Raw genomic sequence first — 24,119 nt, forward strand, 5'->3', positions numbered from 1 at the left:
TGGACGCAATGTTATAGCAGTTTGTAGTTGGTTACAGTTTAATTAGGTCCACTCTTATATTGTATGTTATTTCTATTCTCTACTTTGTAGGCAGAGGAAGTAAGACAAATATAATTGTAGCAATTATGATTAATTGCCTTCATCACAGTTAAAAAAATTTCAAATGCTCTCAGTGATGATATTTATGTTTTATAAATGTGTATAAGCAAATTTTTTTAATAATTTGAAAACAATTAAAATACTTCAGAAATATGATAAATTCATTATTTATTTATAAATAAATGATTGAACAAAAAGACTCACCTGACTGCGGCTTTATCACAAGCATCAGGTGTATCGACAGCTGGTAGATTTTCCGTTGCCAATTCGACACTGCTCACATTAATATTAGAATCTTGATCATCGAATGTATGCTCATCACTTGCACTACGTATCGTATTTAAATCACTCAAACTATTACCCGAACCACTAGCACGTCCACCTGGTGAACTTGGTAACATTTTGCTTGGCTGTTGTTCCATAACTGAAAATTGTTTTAATTGTTGTGGTTGCTTTTGGACACCTTCCTGAAGGACGTCTGTTCTATAAGATGTACTCGCTAAATTTGTTGTAGTATCAGTTATTGTATTTGTAATATTATCTTTAAGATTAATGAAATCTTTTGTGCGATTGTCGTTTAAAGCGTAAATTGTATTGCTAACTGTAGCTGAAGTTGTCGTTACTGTAGCTGTAACCTTATTAGTATTGTTGGGATGAGTATCGCCCAGTATTGTTGTCTGTTGCAAGAAGGTTGCAGTTGTACTTGAGGGCGAAGTTAATATATTGGTTTGTTGTGCATCAAGTTGTGTAAAATTTTTCCGACTATTTGAACGTCGCACAATTGTCAAGGAACCGTGTTCTGTACGAATAAATTAATTTACAAAATAAGAATGAATTTATTTATTTATAAAAGAAAATCATATGAAGTATAAAATTAAATTATATTATATTCTATATAAATATATTGTATAAGCACATATGTGCATGTTTAATATTATTAAAAGATTTTATTTAGCACTTTTTGCTTCAATAATTTTTGTTATTCAGCAGAGAATAGAATTTATTTAGGGTTCATTAAACATATTTCTCAATAAAAAATAAAGAACAAAACAAAAAAAAAGTGAAAAATATATAAAAGACTATATATATAAAATATGAAAAAATAAATAAATAAACTGTAGCTTAATTTTAAACAGTAAAATAAATAGAAAATATTTTTGTTATTCGTAGTTACTCATATTTGCACATGAACATGCAGATAAGCTAAAGTACATACAAGCGCACATCCTTATGAAGATACGAAAAACGTTATCCTTAATCTAACCTTGATTTTTCACATGTCAAATAATAAATCTTCTCTGTACATCGAAACCAATAAAAATATGTATGCCGCCTTTTTGTTCCTACCCTTGAAACATATTCCAGGCAGACAATGCCACTAACATAACGAAGCGGAAAAATATAAATTCAGTTTAAAACATAATAAGGACAAGAAAGGGATCACAAAATATTGTCTGATATGTAGGACTACTAATAAAAAAATTTTATGATGAATAAAAATTGAATAAATTTGTATAATTTAAGTAGTTTATATGAAATTAAATTTAACGACTTCTTAAACGTTATTAATAATATCAAGTTATACTCGTATTTAGTGTTTTAAACAGGATGTAATAATATTATGGTAATATTAACTTAAATCTAAATATATAGTAAAAAGAAATGGAATAACATATTGAAGGACCTTATTCAATAACATGTAAAATATTCATATATAAGAACTACATACGTTATATGTATTTATTAAGCAAAAAGAAATGGACTAACAAATTGAAGGACCTTATTCAACAACAGGTCAAATATTCTTATATAAGAACTGCATAGTTCTTATATAAGAATGTTAAGCTTTTTTGAAATAAGCAAACATCACAAAATATAGTGACTAGGTGGATTGATTAATACCCGGTCCAAGTAATAAAAACACACTTTTTTCGAAAAATTATATTTTATACTTCAATATATTCCCCTTTTAGTTCGACACACTGAGTCCAATGATATTTTAAGATTTGGATAAATAATACGATTTATAAAGTTCTCCAAAATATATCTCAGTGTCTCATCCCAATTCATCATTTGACGAAAACCTCTCACCCTGCAGCAATCTTTTCAAGTTTGGAAACAGCTAATAGTCACCGGGAGTCAAACCTGAAGAATACGGTGGGTGAGGCAACAATTCGCCAGTAATATATAACAGTAGTCTGATGTTATTGTTTTTCGTTTTTCCAAATAGTCTATGAAAATTATTCTACTTGAATCTCAAAATACAGAAGCCAAAACTTCTCCAGCCGATTGTTGAGTTCTTGGTCTACCCCTGGGGTCTACTTATTCTCTGGCTTTTTATTATCCTTTAGGTGTGAAGTAATGAGCCCATGTTTTATCAATTGTCACTACTCGACTCTAGTTGTTTTTGGTCAATTGTGAGCAAACTGTCTGGGAGGAACTGTCTGCATTTTATATAATTTATAAATAATAAATTTATAAATTTTTTTAATCTTAAATGTTATGGAAACAAGTACACTAGGACTGTACAATTCAATTTAAAAAATATTAAATATAAATTTTTAATTAAAGAAATATTAAAGATAATGGAGTTGGTTTTATTAGATACATGAATATATTTTCGAAATAGTTTACACTATTTGACATCTGCAGTAGAGAAAAAGTGGTTGGAAACAGTTGAATAGTTCTGAAATATACTCGTATTCATGAACTATTATTATTATAAAAGTTTTGATATGAAATCGCTCAACAGCCGATACTACGTCCAGAAGAGTTCTATTGTAGCTATTGAACTATTGATTACACAAAGCCCTTTAAAGTCTTGTGAACAAAGTCTAGAACTAAATCTAGAGAAGAGGTCTGAATATGTTCTGGTGACAGAAATTCCAAATGAAACAAGTTTCTTCTGGGCGTTATTAAAGCTGAACAGTTACAAATAATATGCATAGTACTTTCCTCATCATCGAGGCCTAATCTGCATTCCGAATTAGCAGATATTCGTAATTTAAACGTTTTCATAAAATATGGAATACATTTTTTAAAGACCAAGTAAATAATTCTTTTATTTTAAAATTATTATAGCCAATTTACTGGAATTGTTTTCATCAGGTTCATGAATAAATTTCCTAAGTAATTTCTCATTTGAACTGTATCTATCTTTTATGTATTTAAATAAACTTGAAGTTAAATTTAATTTTTAATGAAACTTTCAGATTCATTATATTTATATTGTGCAGAATTGTGTTAAGCCAAAAACAGATAAACACTTTAAGTAGCAGCAATTTGGAAGCTTCTTACAGTAAAATAAATAAAAAAAAACTTGAATATATAAACTGGGATTTATATCCATTCAATAGATTTTATTGGTAAAGATATACGCAAGCAAATGCAAAAAAAAGAAAAGAAAACAATAAAAATGTATCTGTAAACTACTTATACAAAAGCCAACTTCTAAGCAGATATGGATGCTTTGGGATTTGTAAATGCGCTTCTTTGTTTTGCTTAACCTAAGGATAAAAATTTGCTAACGATTGTGTTTTTTTTTATTTTATTATCCTTTCTTTTTTTTCTTTTAACTAACAAGTTTGTGCCCTTTTGTACCAAATTTCTATTTTTTTTTTAATAAAAAAAAAAAATACATATGTGATGCTGTGCATTTGCTGGCTTTTATTTATAGGTAAACGTACTTCAGTTTACAGATATAAATTATTATTATGCCCCAAGCACGCAATGAAGTTGTTCAATTCCTTAAAAGATTTATTTTATAGCAGAAATCGTTCAGTCACAATAGAATAACAAATGGAATTTCTAATGGCTTTACTTGCTTAAAACATCAGTGGGAGGGGCGCTATTATTCCAGAAGACAGTGGTAGGAAAGATCAGATACATTAAATTAAAGTTGTATATTTATGAAACACCTTCGATTTCCGAGAAGCACTTTTATAAATAGCAAAGTATGACTCAAGTGTGGCAGTATATTGTTTATGTCTTCTGTGAATAATTGTATATACTAATATTTAGTATATCTTCTGTGAATAATAAAAAAAAATTAAAGCTTATGACTTTTACAACAAACGTAATAAATGTTAACTATGAAAGTAATAAAAAGAAAAAATTTTTATAAAGTATTTATGTCTATAACTTTTTGAAATATTTATATATAAATATGAATCCATATCGCATTACCAGTCGAATTTACAAAGCAATATAAACAAATGAATAAAATACGTAATAGAAAAAAGTTTATGGCAGATTATATAGTCAAAAGTTAAGTCTCAATACTAACTTGAGCTATTCACTTTGCTGACTTAATTCATACTTAAATCAGTTTAAAATCTTAACGACTGTGAAATCGTGAAATGAACCTTAGTCTCAGAAAGTATCAGTAATACTTATGGAATGCATATTTAAAATACATTGTATTTGCTCTGTTGCTATATAATCTCTGGCGTATGGCTTCCCATGAGACATATCAGTAGAGGAAAGCCTTACAGATTCATTTCGACGATATATACATAATTTATTGTGTATAATTATTTATTATAATTATTATTATTATATTATAATTATTATATTATAATTATTATATTATTAATATTATAAGAGAATGGTGCAAAGAGCACACTTCTTATTATATTCTACATTCTTGATGTCCAACAAAATTTGAAGGTTTGACGGTTCATTGTTACAAATTGCAGATATAATTTAATAAGATAGATAGTATTTAAGATTCCCTGTAGTGACTATTTGCATAGCTTTGGGTTAGGGAAAGGAATTCAAAGTATTACTTATACGCTCCGTTATTGTACGGTACACGGTAGAAGTGCTTAAACCCAGTTTAATAGTGGGATCTTCCATTTTAAAATGTTCGTATGATATTGTAGCATAGACATGAAAGTCATTGACTATTTTAGTAAAGAGACAAAGTAATTTCCTAGTTCGAAATTGAGGTGTCTTTATTAAAGTTTTGTATAAGAATTACCATGCCTTTATAAAGTGTAATATAATAATAGATAGATTTACTTATAGATTTACTTTCAGGTCCTAGAATAAATTAAAATAAATGCGAGATTGACTTTAGCGAAGAACTGTGATAATGGTTGATATTTTTTGGTGCGAAGCAACCCTGAATGAACAGAAAACAGTCCGCTTTTTAGTAATAGGCATATTGCCAAAACTTAAGAACATTCTTACATTCACGAAGAATATGATGGAAAGTTTTTCCTACCAAAGCAATTTTCACAAAAAGATGATTATTGTTACCATGGTAAGCCAGGTTGGAGAGGCCCAAATTATGTGATTAGATGTCTCTTTCACTTGCAAGCAGAGTTGGAATGCTGTCTTCTCAGAGAAGATCTATTTTGTTAAGGTAGAAACGCAGATCATAATGATCAGCAAATTACCCACTAACTTCCTTAGTTCTTTTTCATAAAAAATATTACTAACTGTTCCGGCTCTCTTTTGTGGAGAGATGGCAGATGAACTAGCATTTTCTTTCATATTTTTTTGTTTTTTTTTTAATTTAGTGTATCTTAGAAAATATTAGAAATGGTTTCTTCTGTTTTTATCGTTTTTTATATCAAAGAAGTCGTTTATACTATCTTTTTCAGAAATTTTGTCTTTAAATTATTTGATTGATAATGGCAATGTCCAAAAAATTAACCTATTACTTTTAGAGTTCTTTTAAATAGAGAGAACTTCCGAAGAGTACGATTATTTGGATCCGCATTGTTCGAGACTGAAAGAAATGGGATTCCGTTTCCAATATTTTATAAAATGTTTTAAGGTTTTTAAAATTCTTTTATTTTTTTCGAAAGAATTACTTGAAAATTGCTTAGTTTGAAGATGTGTTAATAGAGGAAAGGAGTTTATGTCCTTTAAAATTTGTCAAAATTGATGAATAAAATCAGATACGAAATTATTGTCAGAGCTTTTATGTATGTCAATGGCCAAAAATAATACTTCAGTAAGACATATTAGGTATAAAACCATTTGTATAAAATTGATATTGTGTACAACGATTATGGAAGATATTGTAACATAATACAATTCATTTTTGTTATTTAGTGAAAGTAATTTCCTTTTTTCGACATGGGACAATAATATACATGTTAGTCTTTCGAATTTTTTTTGTCAGCTTTTATGCAGTTATTTCTCCAGAGTCATGTCATCCAACTGCAGTAGTAAAGTCTAAGCATCACGTATTTTTGTCCTTTCTTCTACGCAAAGGTAAATATTCTGACATTTAGGAACGAAATTGAGCAATGTCATAATGCAATTTATTTAATTTTATTATATTTTATGAATTGCAATGTAGCAGTAAAAGTGTCGGTGCAACGCCAAGTAGAGCTCCAGATGCCATCATTTTAAATATTCAACAAAATGCGCTACATAAAATATGCAAAAGTCGGTGATGCGATGTGAAGTTGATGGAGACATAATGCAAGTAAGAGGATAAGGACTGCATTAATTTTAATTTCTGCAACTACTTTTCAGTTTGACTTGACTTGAGCTAACCATTTTGGAAAAGAACGTTCTCATGAAAGGAACTCACAAGGGAATTTCCATTCAAATTGAACTGGTTGCTAGTGTATAATTAAAATTTAATATGCATTTAAAAAGCAATAAAGTTCGCATTAATAAAATTTAGTAAGTAATTTCATGTCATTAGTGACGTTAAACTAATTAAAAATTGTGAATTATGAAATTTTAATTAAATATTTAAAATTTTAACTTACTTGCTACTTGACCATTGGGTGAGGATCCACTACCTAAAATTGTATTTGAGCCTTCGCTATCAAATGTTAGTCCTTTTGATTTGGTTACTTCGTTGGGTGAGTTTGCAACTGATGTACCACCACCGCTACTATTTATAGTGCCACCAGCACTCGCAGCTGTTCGTCGATCTGTTGTACTGCCGGTTGAAGTAGTCGCACCAATACCGGTGGTATTACCACAAGAAATGCCTGCGCTGGTTGCTTCTTCACGTTTTGGTAAACTTTCTGGTGAACTTGCAACTGAAATGATAATTAAATAAATTAATTTAATATATTAATAAACAAATAATAATTAAAAATATTTTCTTTATAATAAAACCTATGCGTTAATATTTAATAAAAAATATTCGGTTAGTCAATAGTAGAACTGAAGCTTCAACGCCAATTTAATTTTTCATTTTTTATAAGAACATTGTCTTAATTTCGATCTGTGAGTTAATTTTTTAATTTAAGTTTTTAAATGATAGCATAAATTCCATATCGTGTACAAAAACGTACAAAAACTTCAAGAACTCTCGAAAGTACAGCAAAAATACAGGACATGGTTTCACACCACTAAGTATTTCATTAGACAACATTTTATGTTAAGTTTTGTCTTTTAAAAACCTGTAGTCACTATAGGTATCAGTCTGTGCTGGGTGCCTGGTCACACAGGAATTAATGGTAATGAGTCTGCCGATAGCCTTGCACGAGCAGGATCCGCCACTCTAATCTGTGGCCCAGAACCTTTTTGTGGATTAAGTTGGTCTACAACTAGGTCTCTAATCAATAACTGGATCTCAACCGAGAGAAGTCGATACTGGCGCGACAGTCGAGGTAACCGTCAGGCTAAAGAGCTGGTTCTCCCCTATAATTATAATAAGATATCCTCCTTTAGCAGAACAGAGTTGAGGTTGCTAGTGGGATATCTAACGGGTCACCATGGGCTACGTTACCACCTCAACAAAATGGGCCTATCCGAAGAGATAGATTGTAGACTCTGCTTGGAGGCAGAGGAGACAACCAGCCACATTCTATGTGACTGTCCAGCTTTGATCTGGGCCAGGAGAAGATCACTGGGTCGGGAACTACTGGCACCTTCCGACATTAGGAGGTCCTCAACAACCGACATTCTGGCCTTCATTCGAAAGGCGGAATGTCTTTTGTTCAGTTAGGGTCTGTTGTAGCACAAAAGATCAATCATGGTCGCGGTGCTCTGCTCAAATGGGAGCTAATACCCTGTTAAAAATAAAAAAAAAAAAAAATAGGTATCAGTCTCGTGTAAGTAGTTCAGAGTTTAAAATCATTTCGGCTAAGGTTAAGGATAGTGTCAACTTTGATGTGTTCAGGATCAATGAATCTACTTGAATGTCGCATGCCTGCTTGGACACTCCAGTGTTCAAGTAGATTTCGTTTTTCCACATACTAAGTTATTATTTTAAATGAAAAACTTTTTTTTATTTTATATTTTCTGATCACAATAGCAGTTTTTATTATCATATTTGATGGATACTTGTTGATCTAAACATGTTTAAATATTTTTGTTGTGATAGAACATACAATAAATGAAAATTAAAATTAGTTTACTGCAAATAGTGCACATAACTAGGAACATAATGTAATAATATTAAAAGTAAGAATACCACACATACCATTTGCTGACTAATCCTATATAAGGCATTTGTAACTGGGGATTGTTCATCAACATCCTGTTAACATCAAGTAAAAAGGCGACTTGAAATGTATGTTTTTAGCTTATTAGAATTAATGGGATAGTAAAGTATATGCGATATAAATTTTCAAATGTAACCAAAATTTTCCCTAAGGATTTTCTCTTTTCCAATTACACATAAGCTTGATAGCAAAATCAACAAGAATGTTTGTTATCCTTACTTAAGCAAACAAATGGAAAGAAGTCTCAACAGGTGCAGAAACTCACACCCTTCTCTATATGAACGCATAGAAGAACGTGCAACAGTCCAAGTCCTAAACGTATTGTGGATCATACAAAATTAATAGTAAATCCTTTATAATGTTTCCCGACGTGGTCAAGGTGAAATAAACCTAATCGAAGGAAAAATCCTTTGTTGACGTGTGTACAAATGGTTGCGTAGGTGCGTGCCTGCCCTGCTAATGCTCACCTACTTTTGGGCTTTATTAAAAGAATTATTTACTTGTTTTTTGCATTCTCCAAAACAGATTGAATAGGATTTATGTCTACTGTGTTGTGTATTGTGTTGTGTGTTGTGTGCTGTGTGCTGTGTGCTGTGTGTTGTGTATTGTGTATTCTGTTGTGCGGTTGCTATACTATATTTTGTTTGCATTACTAAAGGTTTCTGTTATCCTGTTTTGCTACTATTCTGCATGTATTGAAACAATAAATTTATTTAAATTTACTTTGAGTAAAGAATCGAATTCCTTGTTAAGTTTTCCAATTTACGTAATGCTTTTGTATTAAGGGATATGGCGATGCAACAAGGCTTTTAAAACTCAAATATTTACTGGCGTTTGATGGTCTTAAAAGCAGTAAACTTTCCCATTTTGATATATATTTGTACACTTATTTCGTGGTCCGTGCTCCTATACACCCTATATAATTTACAAAATACGTATTGCACGTAGAACAAAGAGTATCATAACGAATCAAAAAAATTTTTTTTTCACAAAGAGTTCATTTTCATTTAAGTATATAAGTTTAGTACTTCACATCAAAATCAAAGTCTGTAGGTGGCTAAAGGTTTTTACAAAGAAATCCTTCTATTTTTAGCATCATACTTAGTTCAGTAAAATTCACTTTAATATTGTGAATTACTTAATGAAGTTTGTTATGGAAAGAGCATCATGCTCTAATTTTTTGTTTCAAATAAATAGATTTAGAAAGTGAAAGAAAAAAATTTTTATATGATATAAAAAATAGTCAGTTTTACATATACAGAAATATATAGAAATATATAAGAACACATTAAAAATAATGTTTTGTGAAGAGATTATAACAACAAAAATTTATTTTATATTATTTTAATTAATTGAATTTATGGCTGAACATACAGATTTTTCGAGTATTGCGAAATAACCATCATTAGTGGTCTTGCAAATAATTCTTGTATTTGATTATTTCTAAATAGTTTTTTGAGACTGTAAGTAAATCGAACTCGTGCCCTGTCAAATTTTGAAGCTCAGAGTCAGCGCACCTTAACTAACTGACACTTAACTTTTAGGTTCGCATATTTTTCTAAAGTTTTGTTAACTTGCTATGAACGTTTGATTAACAAATTCAATTGCTGTGTTTATATTAGAACGAAATCATTAATCATCTGAAGAATAATTTAATTAATTTCTTGTATTTTTATTTTTAATTGTAAAATCACAATACTATTCTAGAGGCATTATTTCTTGCATGATTTTATATATTCTCTCTCATGTATAGAACCTAATCTAGGAACGTAATATTGAGAAAGCCATGCTAATGTTACTCCACGAGTCGAAGTGTGTTTTGATTAAATAAAATAGAGCTTAATGATTCTTCAGTATATCGGTATTTGTTTATAAATTTATATTAAAATCGTATATAAATTGTGAACCGATTACATTCATAATCAAATAATAAAAAAATGTTGTTTTATTAATACGGCATACCGGTTGGTACACTTAGGGTAGTTTCTCTTGTTGAGAGTTACATTTGATGTGTTTAATAGATGTAATGCCAATAATTTTTAATATAAGAAAAGCGTATTATATATATTTACATTAGAAAGTATGTATCTTATTACGAAATCAAAACATTCAAACTATTTTATTTTTTGAAAACTTTGATAAGTGCATTAAACACTATTTTTAATATTTTTCTTATACTGGACTCAAAGGAGAATGTCTAACAGTGTCTAAGTGATACTTGAACATAAGAGAAAGCTATGTTTACAGAAACCGTAAACAATATTAAATAAAATAATAAATAAATCGGAAGTATTCAGCAACGAAACAACTGCATGTTCTAACTTTACAATGTTACTATGTTACTCGAACAACTAGCTCATTACTCGAGATCGTGAATAACCCTATTGTATCATACTAGATATTGTAAAAGGGTATACAATACATAAATATTAATAACTCACAACATCTATAGAATATTATTTTATAAATAAAAAGTATTAGTTACCTTAATTTTGTACATATTCTGTAATTCATTGTTCAGTCAGTGTCAAATGAATTAATGATTTAATATAATATAATTATATCATATAATAATATGATAATTTATTTTTTCAAATCAATAAGAGTGATTGTTAGTAAGTAGATAATATCATAAACCAGCCTTTTAAAAGGACAGACATATTAAGTAATATAACAACAACAAAAATAAACATTTTACTAACACATACAACAATTGAAGTTAATGGAGCCAAGGGCTCTTTAGTAGGTTACCGCTTAAAATTATATTTAATTTTTAAATATATATATGTATATATAATGTTGTGTAGAAAGAAAGATGAAAAACGTTATGAACAAATTATCGAAATTTCGAAAAATTCGAATATATGGTATAAAATATTTATAAGGACCATTTTTGCATATACAAGCATGAACTTATTTACGAGATCCCTAAAAGCGAAATAGACTTGTATTTGCAGAGTACAGAGTAAATACACTATCTGTTCTTAAATGTCAAGAAAAAATATTTTGTACAATTATTGACTATATATTCCTTTATATAGTAATCTAAAGACTGCTTCAATTTCATTAATCTTGTTGAGAGCTATATTTATGACCAATGTAGTTCCACGTAAATTTGAGGTCTGCAAGTTTGGGGTCGATGGTTGTTCTTCTAATTTTGATGGTATTGCTGTACTGGAGTTACCCTCTCTGTTCTATTTGACACATCACGAAAGAAGAGTGCTATAAAGATTTGATAACGATAACTGTTGGTGATATCACAAAGTCATATATTGTAAATCTCGAACACTAAAGATAAAAAAAAAGTTGAAGCAATTCAATTTATTAACATTACACATAAATTCAGACATCTTAATTGAGTTAAACGAAATGAACTTGTGAAAAATAGTTGTTCATAGTAGAATAATATTGATTAATTTTAATTTAATCAATTACTGTTTTAAATTCTATATATATAAGAAAATATTGAATTTTTTAAACTATAATTCAATATAAAATAGTCACTGTTATATGTGTTGTGACACAAATAAATTTTTAACGTAATGGTTGCACTGCTTGTAACTCAAGTATTAAGAACTATGCGTGTTAAACCGTACACTTATAATGGACAAGTATATAAACTGAAACTGATTAATTTTGCTAACAAAAATATTGCCATTAAAGAGTACTGAAAAAATACAAATAACATATAATCTATGCGAATTTATTTTTATGAATGTCAATTTATGTCATAATATAATATTACTATAATGTCACAATCAAACTATTCCACGAATATGACATCCTGTCAATGTTCTCTATTTGTAAAATATATTCGATAACAGCTACATCATTGAAAGATCTCAAGATCAAACCTGAGAAGATGTTATAGAGTCTTTACCAAAGTGAGAGTGGTGACATTAGTGTTCAACACCAAGAAGCGGCAAAGGAAAAATGATGAAGATTAAATAAATGCTTCTTAGTAAAATGAAAATTAATTATTAATTATTAATTATTTCTTTTTAATTTATTAATTTCAATTTATTTATTTGGTATACTTTAAAAAGAAAATAATGTAGTTTTGAGGTAGATTAAAAACATGTCGTGGGCCGTACAAATCTTAGCCGCAGGCCGCATGCTAACGGCTAGCGTTTCAAGCTAACGTTAATTTATTTATATTTTAAATTTCAAATGTTAAAAAATATACGGAAATTGTATTACTTTAGTGTATAGTATAAACGTGAAATAAAATCAATTCAAATATTTTATTCTGTATTTCCGAAACTGGATATTGAATTATATGTCCAACAGACGACTGATCATGGGTAATACTCGAAACAGCTGACTGGTCAGCAAAAAATTCAATTAATTAAAAATAATAAAATTTTGTTGTTGAAGAACAGTACCGTCCAAAAACCTCTCCATTGAAAACACTAGTTTCTATTAAGAAAAATATTTTTTTTTTCACCACAACTGACTTTAAGAATCAATATAATTATAATTATATAATAAATATATATTATAATTAGATTAACAACTAATTAAGTCATGTTTTTATGATTTCAATCGCTAGGGCAGTTGAAAAGATTATCAATCTATTCCGGTAAGTCCAGAATAGTCTAAAAAAAGTTTGTCAATCGTTTAATAACAATTGTTAAAAATATGACGATATTCACATACAATACTTAATAACAGAAGTACAAAGTATATATTTAATCATATTACTTTCTTCTTCTTGTTTTCAGTAAAAGTTTTTAGTTCAGTGACTAATTTTTTTCGTATAGAATTTATTCACTTGAACTAATATTTATATTATTAATATTCTGAATCAAGATTTGAAACAAGGTTGCTGTTATATGTAAAATTGAAAAAGACACATTTATTAGTCATTTATTTAAACATATGTTTGCATACTTCAAGATTATATATGTTAAGTATATAATTATATATATTTTATATTATATATTATTATATATTAATTTTATTTGGATTGTTAGAGAACAAAAAAGCCAGCTTTTGTTTAGTTTGTTTATTTTTTTCTCATTTATTTGTTTACTCATATGCCGTAGAGTATGTACCAGAAAGTTTGATTTTAGACAGATTGTCAATACAGTAATTATGAATCCAATAAAGCTTGATAACATAATATTTTGCTATCAAATATCCTAAATATTCGTTTTTATGTGTCATTGGATGTACGCCTTTTCGATATATGTTTAGATAGCACATCAATTAAATACATATATGCCGGACTTAAGAGATATTATCACATACATTTGTTAATCTAACCGTTTATTTAAAATAGGTGTTTTTATATAAAATGAGTTTAGTTAAATTAAATACTTCGTTAGTGTAACAACAAAGTACAGTACATTTCAAGAGGATATATCTGAACGAAAACAAAATGAAGTTTGCCATATTCTTTACTTTCATCATTTTGAGCTGCTTGGCAGTATTTGCCATGGCAAATGAAGACGCTGACTACGATCCAATTTCAGCCGATTGCTTCTGTCCACGTATGTATATACCAGTTTGTGGTTCAGATGGTAGAACGTATCACAACCAATGCGATTTAGAATGTGCCCAAACCCGTGGAGTAGCTATAACTGTTGTACGAGAGGGAACTTGTGCGGAGTAATAAATTTTCATGCGTTTAATTGTGATAACTGCAAAGAGTAACATGAAGCTTAAGATTGAGTTACTTTAAGATACTGAAGTCACCACTGAAAACAATTAAATTATTTGAAATATATTATTTTTAAGTACTGAAGTAAAAGTTTTACAGTGAAGTTTTTCTTTAAGTTTTTAGAATAAAATTAAATATTTATGTTCATTAAAAATAAAAAATAAATTCTTTAAATAATCGCTTAAAGTGTTATATGATCTGGTTATGCTAATTATATATATTCTATATATATGATGAATATTTGAAGTCTTGATTCGAGGAACAATAATTTCTTGCATTTTAAATAATATTTTCATGATCAATATGTATTCTTTGGCTTTTTTTAATCAATTTGTTCAAAGCTTTTTTCCAACTTAGAATTAATATATAAAATTGCTTAGCTTAACCCAAGCAGATATAAATAAATATATATCAAAATAAACTATGCTGAAAAGAAATTAAGTTGATTTCTAATTAATTATTGATATCAAAATAATTATGTACAAAGATAGTTTCTTTGATATTCGTATAATTGCCAGAAAGGTGGTCAAAATGTATAGAAAGCAATGGCCAATACTTCGATTAAAATGTTTTTTACTTTCCTATTAATAATTAGTGTTTTATTTTCACCAAAAAACGCTCATTTCATACCGGTACACCTGGTAGATATTCTGATTAACGATCATTCGTTTGTAGTTTTGTTTGTAGATTTTATATATACTTCTTGCTTTTGCACCAAAAGATTGCTGTGACATTATTTTTTTGAAGATTGGATAAACAGTTGGTGTAGGACATGTTCCAGTCCAAAAGCTTTTATAAATCGAAACAGTTTTATTTTGCCCGTCATCTGCTTGAACTCGTGATTATGTTTAATGCGAAAATAACTATCCTCTTTGAAATTGGTATAAATCTCTATCTTTATCTCTTAGATCTCTATCTGTCTTGCGTTGCATAAACTATCTATTTTTATGGATGCATCCAGCTTCTGGGAGGCTATTAGTTTTTTTTTGGACACAGTCAGAACACAGTAAGCAATATTTTTAATTCATTAATATTAAAAAACATTTGAAGATTGCATTTTGTAAAGAAACATTAGTCAAAAAAATCACTTATTCAAATGACTTATGCTCTTATAAGTCATTTGAATCAATCTAATGAATAGGGGGCACCTATTCATTACGAAATATAAAGAAGTCTATCAGAAGTAATATTTCATGCCAATGTATACTTTCTTATATTAGGTAAATATAATTAGTATAGAAACAGATCGGCAGTTATTTATTTCCAATCAATACGGGACCATCACAAAATTTCGTCAGACTTTTTACGACTAGTGGTTCTGCGTATATATATAAGTTTAAAGTGAGTGCCAAGATATTGCAAAATATAATAACAAATTAAAAATATTTAAAATATTTATTTCGAAAGTTAATTGTGTAAAATATTAGCCTGACTACGGAAATTTATAGTTCTTTTTAAGATATTCACAATAACGTCAAAATAATCATCTTAAAACAAGTAAATGTAATTTTAAAGATTATAATTGTTATATGAATAAATTAAATTAAGTTAATAATTTAATAATTCTTTTTAAACGAATTAATCAAATAGTATTATTAAAAACTTGCACATATTGACATATTTATATATAAATATATATATATATATATATATATGTTTTTTTAATTGTTGTTATGGTTGTGTATTGTTTTAAACTTAATTTACTTATTTATCCGTTTATATAAATAGGTAAACAATCATTTTTTTATTTATATTCTCATGTTAGAAATAATAGTATTATAGCTATATACATATATGTATCGATATATTGTATTATTTGTGAATCACTGTAATGTGAATAATAAAAACAACTAATAAAATATAATACACATTTAAATACTGAACAATATGGTGTTTAATAATATACTACATGGATTCATTGTTACTATAAGGTACAATAATGTCTTCACTACCAAATATATTAATAGCATTTACACTAATAACAGCTATGGCTGAGCTACTGTCAGTGCTTTTGACTTCATCATAGACAAACCTTCTATTTTTAATATTTATTATTGATTCAAAAAATTCATATAGCACTTACAAATTTTATTATACATATAAATTCTTCCAATTTTCTGTAACCTAAAAAACTTTTATAAATATACACAGGTTATAAGTAAACATAGACCTATAATATGATATATATTTTCTATTTCATGACGATTACATAAAGAATAATCACGTTTAGATATATTAAATTCTCTACCGTTCAGTTTAAAAAGACTGCCTCTACATTTAAAATGTAAGCTGAATATGTGCTGCGTGTTTTCGTAATAAAAACTATGCATAATGTCATATTGCAGCCGTGGGTCTATGTCATGAGATCCCGATCTAGCACTCGAGGCAAAGGAATCGCGTTTACTCCGTTTGTATGAAGTCATAATATTATTGTATAAATAATTTAAGATCCAAACTCTAAATATTGTGTATTGAAAGACCCAGTTCTAAACACACATTTTCTCAATCTTTGGCTCAATTTATAGCCTTGTTAATCGTAAGTTCGGCTAGTATTCGAGTAAGCCTTGTGGAGGGGAGATTAGGAATTTTTCTTATATAGGGCAAATGTGTTTGCACTGTGTCTACGAACTGCGTTGGTATGCCCGTTTTTAAGTGGAGTATATAGTTTGTGGTATTAGTCGGTTGAAATAGAATATTTTTTATAAAAAATCTTAACAGTTTTTTCACTTGATCATAATGTTTCAAATCCCAAACTTCGGAAATGTAAAGTACAATTGAACGTGCGGCTTTGTAGGAAATTTTTAGTTTATTTGCTGAAGTTATTTTAGGATTAGACAAGTACTTCATCCACGTGGGGTTGATTTGGCATTTTTACCTAATGAAAGTTTAGGGGTCAAATGCTTATTGTATGTTATACGTTATCAATATACGTAATTAATATTCCGAGTTATTTATATTTATATTGACAATTTTTACTTTATTTTTCCCAAACTTCTACGACAATGAATTTCTTACTCTAGAACCATTTTTTAAAATCATAATCTGGGATTTATCTAGGTCCGTAATAAGATCCCATTGTGAATAATACCTAAACAGATCATCCATCATAATTTGCAGTACATCAGGTGAGTCCAGAAGCAGCACCACAACATCAGCATTCAAAAGCACTTTTATATGAGTTGAGTTGAATTGATAGATACTCCATCAGTTACAAAACATGAAAATAGTCTTGTAGATTGTAAAGGGAGAACAAACTTGGGCTGACCGCGCATTCTTGTATTACACATTGGGTCTATTTAAACGAAGAAGACATAAGATTACCGTCGCTTATGCAACTGCTGGTGTTCGAGTATAATTTCATTAGTATGGTCAAAAACTTGTAAGACAAATCTAATATAGCTAGCTTGAAAAATAAGGCTTCTTAGGTCAAACGCATATAAGAAATCGACAAAAAAGGCATATGTTTTCTGATTGTAAGAAAAACCTTATACAAGTATATATATGTAAGGTCAGTGTTAAAATTCATCAAAAAATATATTTAAAAATATATGTTTAGAAGAATATATACTTCTCTTCTTTATTTCTTTTAGATATATAGTATCTAGCCAGTGCTCACATGCACTAAGAGCTACGTATGGGTTGGTTCTAAAATTGTTAGTTTCTTTCTATATGGTTTTGATGAAGCATAATATGTTGTGTTCACTATTGGATTGATTGGTAGTTTCACTACCAAAGTATTAGTTATCGAACATGTAATAAGAAGTTCGGTGGTATATATGTTTGAACAGACATGTTTTTTCCCTTAATGGCCCTTTTGTGAAATCCTGATTTTTTTAAAACGAATAAAATAAATATATGTCTTATAATTTCCATATTTTTGCTATTTGCTATAATTGTCAATAAGATATATTCCAAATAAAGTTTATAATGTTACAAAAAAAATTGAAACAAGGTTGCTGCTATGTATTAAATTGAAAAAGACGCATTTATTACTCATTTTTTTAAAAATATTTTTGCTGAATTCGAGTATATATATGTTAAGTATATAACTATATGTTGTTCTTTTTGGAAAGAATATATATTTTATATTAAATTCTTATTATTTGAATTGTTAGGGAAAAACAATTGCCAGCTTTTATTTAGTTTGTTTATTTTTTTCTCATATGCCGTTTATTTGTTTACTCATATGCCGTAGAGTATGTACTAGAAAGTTTGATTTTAGACAGATTGTCAATACAATAATCCAATAAAGTTTGATAAGACAATATTTTGCTATCAAATATCATAAATTTTCGTTTTCATATATCATTTGACGTGCGTGTTTTCAATATACGTTTATATATCATAATGATTAAATACAAATACACCGGTCTTAAGAGATATTATGACGTGTCCTTATCGCATACATTTGCTAATCTAACCGTTTATTTAAAATAGGTGTTATTATATAAAATGAGTTTAGTTGAATTAAATACTTCGTTAGTGTAACAACAAAGTACAGTACATTTCAAGAGGATATATCTGAACAAAAACAAAATGAAGTTTGCCATATTCTTTACTTTCATCATTTTGAGCTGCTTGGCAGTCTTTGCCATGGCAAATGAAGACGCTGATTACGATCCAATTCCAGTTGATTGCTTATGTCCACGTAATTTTGATCCAGTCTGCGCTTCCGATTCCCAAACCTACACAAATCCATGTGAATTTGAGTGTGCCCGAAGCAGCATGGCACGCATGGGCAGGATTATTAAATTGCTACACTCTGGAAACTGTTAAAATAATATAATATAATATAATTTTTATGAGATATGAACTTTCAAGTGTTAAATTGTTGATTTCCAGTTAAAATTAAATGTGATAATTGCAAAGAAAACCTAGTCAATTTATTTAAAGTTGTAATTTAATGACTAAAATAAATCACCGACTTCGGGTGAATCACCAGAAATTTTATAAGATTTTAATATTTTTCGATACTTAAAGCCAGCCAAGTGCTATGTATTTTATTATTAACTTTTTCATATGAAATTTAACATTGGGCTATTAAAAGATACTTAAGTAACAAATGAAAACAATTAAATTATTTAGAATATATTATTTTTAGGTACTGAAGCAAAAGTTTTACTGTGAAGTTTTTTTTTAAGGTTTTAGAATAAAATTAGTGAATATTGACGCTTTTCATTAAAAATAGTGAATAGTAAAAAATGAATAAATATCTTAAAACTATTGTTTATTGAAAAGTTTATTGAAAACAATAGTTTTTATTAATAATCGCTTGAAGCGTTATATATATATATATACACTATAAAAAACTAATTACTCTCTTTCAGTTTAAACAGTATTTGCATGATTAACAACTGATTTTATTAATCGGTTTGTTCAAGGCTATTTCGAACTTAGAATTTATATATAACTAAATTAACTTAACTCATCAATACTTATGTTTTGGTATATACGTACTAAAAGAAGATATGTTCAAAATGCACTAAGTCGAGTTTTAGTCAATTGTTGCTTTTAAAATTAGTACGAACGAAGAAATGCTTTGAATTATAGCCTTAAGTGGGCCAACAATTCTTTTGATATTCGTTTTCGGACATCTCGACTCATCCATTATTCATTTGCAGTCTTCATATTTTCCTCTCGCCTTTACACTTAAAGCTTGCTGTAACAAAATTGTTTTGATGATTGTTAAATTCGGTCGGTACAGTAAATGTGTCCGTCTTCATACATCGAGTCTGTTATTTTTTTATCCATCATCTGCTTTACCCCATGATTATGTTTAATGAGAAATTTGCTATCATTTTTCTTAAAGCCTTACATTCAAAGGTAATCGATCTTTTTGTTTTTTTTTTATTCTATATATATTTGGAAACAGTATCTAGGGAGTTTTTTTAAAGTATTAATATATCCATGGGCGTAGGTAGGAGATGTTCAAGAATTTTCGGGATCCATTAAAAGTAAATAATATTTTAAAATTGCTCTTTATAAAAACCGTAACGCTTATATTGAAAGTCAACAAATATTTTGTCTGGAATTAGTTTTTCGCACATAAATATATGTGTGTGTATATATATCAGTTCCCGTAGATCTAATAAGGCACAAAGAGTCACAATCGATCATAAATTATATTGTTAAATATACGAGCGTTATATGCAAATTCTAGCAGAGAAATGCAATAATAGTTGCTACAATTCGATTTGTTGTTTTTTATGCCAATAGAAAAAATTAATATTGATATATGGAGATAACACAAATATTCTTGAAAATTCTTATAGATATAGCGACTATGTTGTCATATAAATATATATATATATATACGTCTGTAATATTTATAAAGAACCAGGCTCTGCTGATTTTTGTCATTTGAAACACCTCCAAATAAAAATCATAATCAGAGAAGTCAGAGATGAAGTTCTATGGGGTCATGAAATGAAATGAAATATTTTAGAAGATTTTAGAACTGTTATATGGCCAACTATGGAATGATTTAATATACTAAGTATAAAGACTCTAAGTGATAACTTGATACTAGTAGCAAGGCATTCAAAAACTTTTCAAATACTTAGTCATTGCTATATTTGCTATAAAAACGCAACTTCTCTTAATGAAAAAGATCTAAAATTGCTATTGAATAAAGTAAAGGGACACTTTAGTCTGCTTTATGTTCTGAATAAAGTTGAACTATTTTATGTGATAGAATGATATCTAAGTTTGAAAGCAGATGATAGTTATATTCCATGTTATTGCTCGATCTTAATATTGATTGGGAGAACGATAGTTGGAACGAATATTCTTCAATCCACGGATAATAAGGTACTTTCCAATAAAATATAAAGTCGTCTTTCTTAAAAATCAGAATACTTTTAGATTCCAAAAAAATAAAAATTTATCATCCATCTTTATATCTACATATACAGTTAAAATTTCATAACTCTAACTCGAATTCTCTATAACTCGTACTAAATAGAGTGCAATAGGGTTTAGAGAGGAAGTTATATATAATTATAAAAAAATTCTTTAATTCGAAGTCTCCATAAATCGATCCTTTTCTTTGCAAAATGGTAGTTTGAGTTATAAATAGCTTCTAATAAAGATATTCTAAATTTTATTGTTAAGATATTCAATGGTCATCTTCATAAATAAGCAGCAAGCGGGATTTCCCTTATGTATAGACAACTAAATATACACTCATGGTAATATTTAAGTCTAGAGAATCTGGTAATCGATGTCCATCTGTAGCGAGTCAAGTTAACACTAAAACTGACTTGAAAAAAGTGTAAGTGCGGATGGATTAGATATATGCTTTGTAAAGAATATAATAAAATACTGAATGTTAACGTATCTAGAATTTGCAGCTGTCTATGCACCGTAATAGACCGTAAGTAAGTTGGAAGAGAATTATGTAGATGAAGAATTGTTTAGTGTGCTAACACAGTAAGATTTTTCTAATAAAAACGTCTTGGCGTATCTAGAATAAGTAGGTAAGTTGAAAGAGAATTATGCAGATGAAGAATTGTTTAGTGTGCTAAGACAGTAAGATTTTTCTAATAAAAAAGTCTTAGAGAAACTAGGTACAAAAAAACATAAACACAGTTCAGTTTAATAATTTGTATAGTTGGAATTATAAAAAATATATTAAATAGTTTTTGCATTTATTAATGAATTCAGTGTTATATACATATATGTAATATTTGTGGTATCAAAACAAGTGTTTTTTTTGTAACCAAGTATTATTATTAGCAGATTACACATCAAAAGCAATTTAAAATGATATAAAATTGAAAGAAACTTTAATTTTATCAATAAATAAAAATTGAGACAACTGTGACTAATTTTTTTTTTTAGTTTGAAATTTGTTTGTTGTATTATTGTATAAACTTTCTTTGTTTTTGTATCTAGTTTAATTAAGACTTTCTTTTTTTGCTAGAAAAATCTTATCAAATTTTAAATGCTTCCGTTGATTTCCCATTTTTACGAGTACAATACTAAATATTTTTATTATTAATAAGCGTTTGTATTTTTATGATTATCAATGAAATGCATTTATTTTTGTATATTTAAATATTTTCGGTCTTGATAACTTCTTTCGCTGATAGCATATCAATTTGTTATATTGACAGCAACGAATCTAAACAAACTATTTACGGCAAGAAAAAGATACACAGCGACTGCACATAAAAGAAACTCAAATGAAACAAACGTAAATCCGATAAAGCACCACAAAAATTACACATCGATAAATATTATCACAAACTGATAAATAATATTTTGGTGTGATTAAGAATATATCAAACAAACGAAAATTACATTTTTTTTTATATGTAAAAAAAAATATTTAATAGATTAATTTAAAACAAAATTCACACATCAAATAATTAATAACAAAATCATTTTTTTTTTTTCTGGTCCAAATATCCTTAGCATGGTCCATTACGCAATAATGGTAATGAACGTCCACTTCTTTCTGCTTGGCGCCTTACGCAGTCGTACTCACAGCGATTGGAATAAGTCACCATATTACTGGCGCACACCGGATCGTAGTTGCGTGGACAAGGACAGAATTTACGTTTTGGTGCATCTTCTTCCTGTGCACTTGTGACCGAGCAGACTGCGGCCAATATTAAACCGAAGATAAACAAAAGTTGAAAGATCTTCATATCGTTGGATTTGAGTTGTTTTTAAAGTTCGAACGAAGTAAACTTAAATTTTCTCGATAATAAAATTTCAAAAAATTGTAAGTTGTTGGCTTTAAGAATGTAAGTTCAATACTGAAGGCTAAGAATGAATATTGGCAGTTTATTTAACAATTTTTATCATTCGTCATCGATTAGATAAGAACAAACTGAGTACTTTTATTCAGGGTTTACTTAGAAGCGTTTGCTTAGCAAACCATTTATTGTGGGAATGAAGGTGGGTATTTTTCTTTTGTGGTTTATCACATATTTTAATTATTGCTATCGAGTCACACTATGAGCTGCATATCACACTTACATTGGCACCTACAAAAGATCTAATGATTTTAGGTATAGGTATATGCAAAATATTAAATATTAAGCATATAGAAGGTAACGAATTTTTTATAAAATTTGAATAGTTCAGTAGTGAATAGTTCATTGAATCTAAAGATAATTATTGAATCATAATTTGTTGTGTTCTTAATATTATTAATAGTTCGCAATGAGGTTTCCGAAAAGTAGTGAACTACAACAACAAAAAAAAAATTTTTTTTTTAATATTATTTTAATTAATTGAATTTTTGGCTGACCACCATCACTGGTATTGAAAATAATTCTTGTATTTAATTACTCTTAAATAATTTTTTTAAGAATGCAGGTACCAGAAATTGAACTCATATCCTGCCAAATTTGAAGCTCAGAGTCAGCACTCCTTAACCAACTGACCCAAAGCCGTACTTGACTTATATGTTCGCACATTTTTCTGGAGTTTTATTAATTTGCTGTGTTTATATGTTTATATTATAACGAAATCATGAACCAGCTGTAGAATAATTGAATTTATTAATTATATGTTTATTTTTAATTGTTAAATTTCAATACTATTATTTGTAAAGACATTTGTTGCAAGATTTATATATTTTTCTCATATATAAAACCTGATCTAGGAACGAAATACTGAGAAAGTCCTGTTAATATTACTCCACGATTCGTGCGGGCGAGACCAATATTTAGTGAATATAAGTTGTAATTTAACGTCAATATTTTCAGACGAAAGTGACTATTATATTTAATAGGAAGTAGTATATTTCAAAACATAATTTTTAATAGATCACTGGATAAAATATTAGTAAATATTTATTTTAAAATACATTAGCTTACTCATTTCTATATAAACTTTAAATATAAAATATTAGAACGGTTTTTTTTTTTTGCTGATTGTGTTAAAATTTCTTTTATGATTAATAAGTCAGA

At 28.3% G+C, this 24,119-nt stretch overlaps 3 protein-coding genes across 3 annotated transcripts in view; 1 reads left to right on the plus strand and 2 right to left on the minus strand.

The window, feature by feature from the left end:
* Nucleotides 1–7,418, minus strand: part of LOC119688264 (calcium/calmodulin-dependent 3',5'-cyclic nucleotide phosphodiesterase 1A) — a 79,344-nt gene extending 71,926 nt beyond the window's left edge. The window contains exons 1-3 of the mRNA XM_038102945.1: nt 7,412–7,418; nt 6,837–7,115; nt 304–898 (exon numbers count right to left, since the gene is read on the minus strand). Coding sequence (XP_037958873.1) covers nt 304–898; nt 6,837–7,115; nt 7,412–7,418 — 881 coding nt within the window. The remainder of the gene's footprint in view (nt 1–303; nt 899–6,836; nt 7,116–7,411) is intronic.
* A 6,431-nt stretch (nt 7,419–13,849) lies between these two features.
* LOC119688265 (serine protease inhibitor dipetalogastin-like) lies at nt 13,850–19,066 on the plus strand. The gene is made up of 2 exons (XM_038102946.1): nt 13,850–14,141; nt 18,681–19,066. The coding sequence occupies exons 1-2, from the start codon at nt 13,912–13,914 to the stop codon at nt 18,967–18,969; spliced, it is 519 nt and encodes a 172-aa protein (XP_037958874.1). The 5' UTR covers nt 13,850–13,911; the 3' UTR covers nt 18,970–19,066.
* Nucleotides 19,067–22,520: 3,454 nt separating this feature from the next.
* Nucleotides 22,521–22,954, minus strand: LOC119690218 (serine protease inhibitor Kazal-type 1). The gene has a single exon (XM_038105231.1). It carries the CDS (start codon nt 22,845–22,847, stop codon nt 22,608–22,610), a length of 240 nt encoding a protein of 79 aa, XP_037961159.1. The 5' UTR covers nt 22,848–22,954; the 3' UTR covers nt 22,521–22,607.
* Nucleotides 22,955–24,119: the final 1,165 nt, after the last annotated feature.

The sequence above is a fragment of the Teleopsis dalmanni genome, chromosome X (assembly GCF_002237135.1).
Source record: "Teleopsis dalmanni isolate 2A chromosome X, ASM223713v2, whole genome shotgun sequence".
NCBI lineage: Eukaryota > Metazoa > Arthropoda > Insecta > Diptera > Diopsidae > Teleopsis > Teleopsis dalmanni.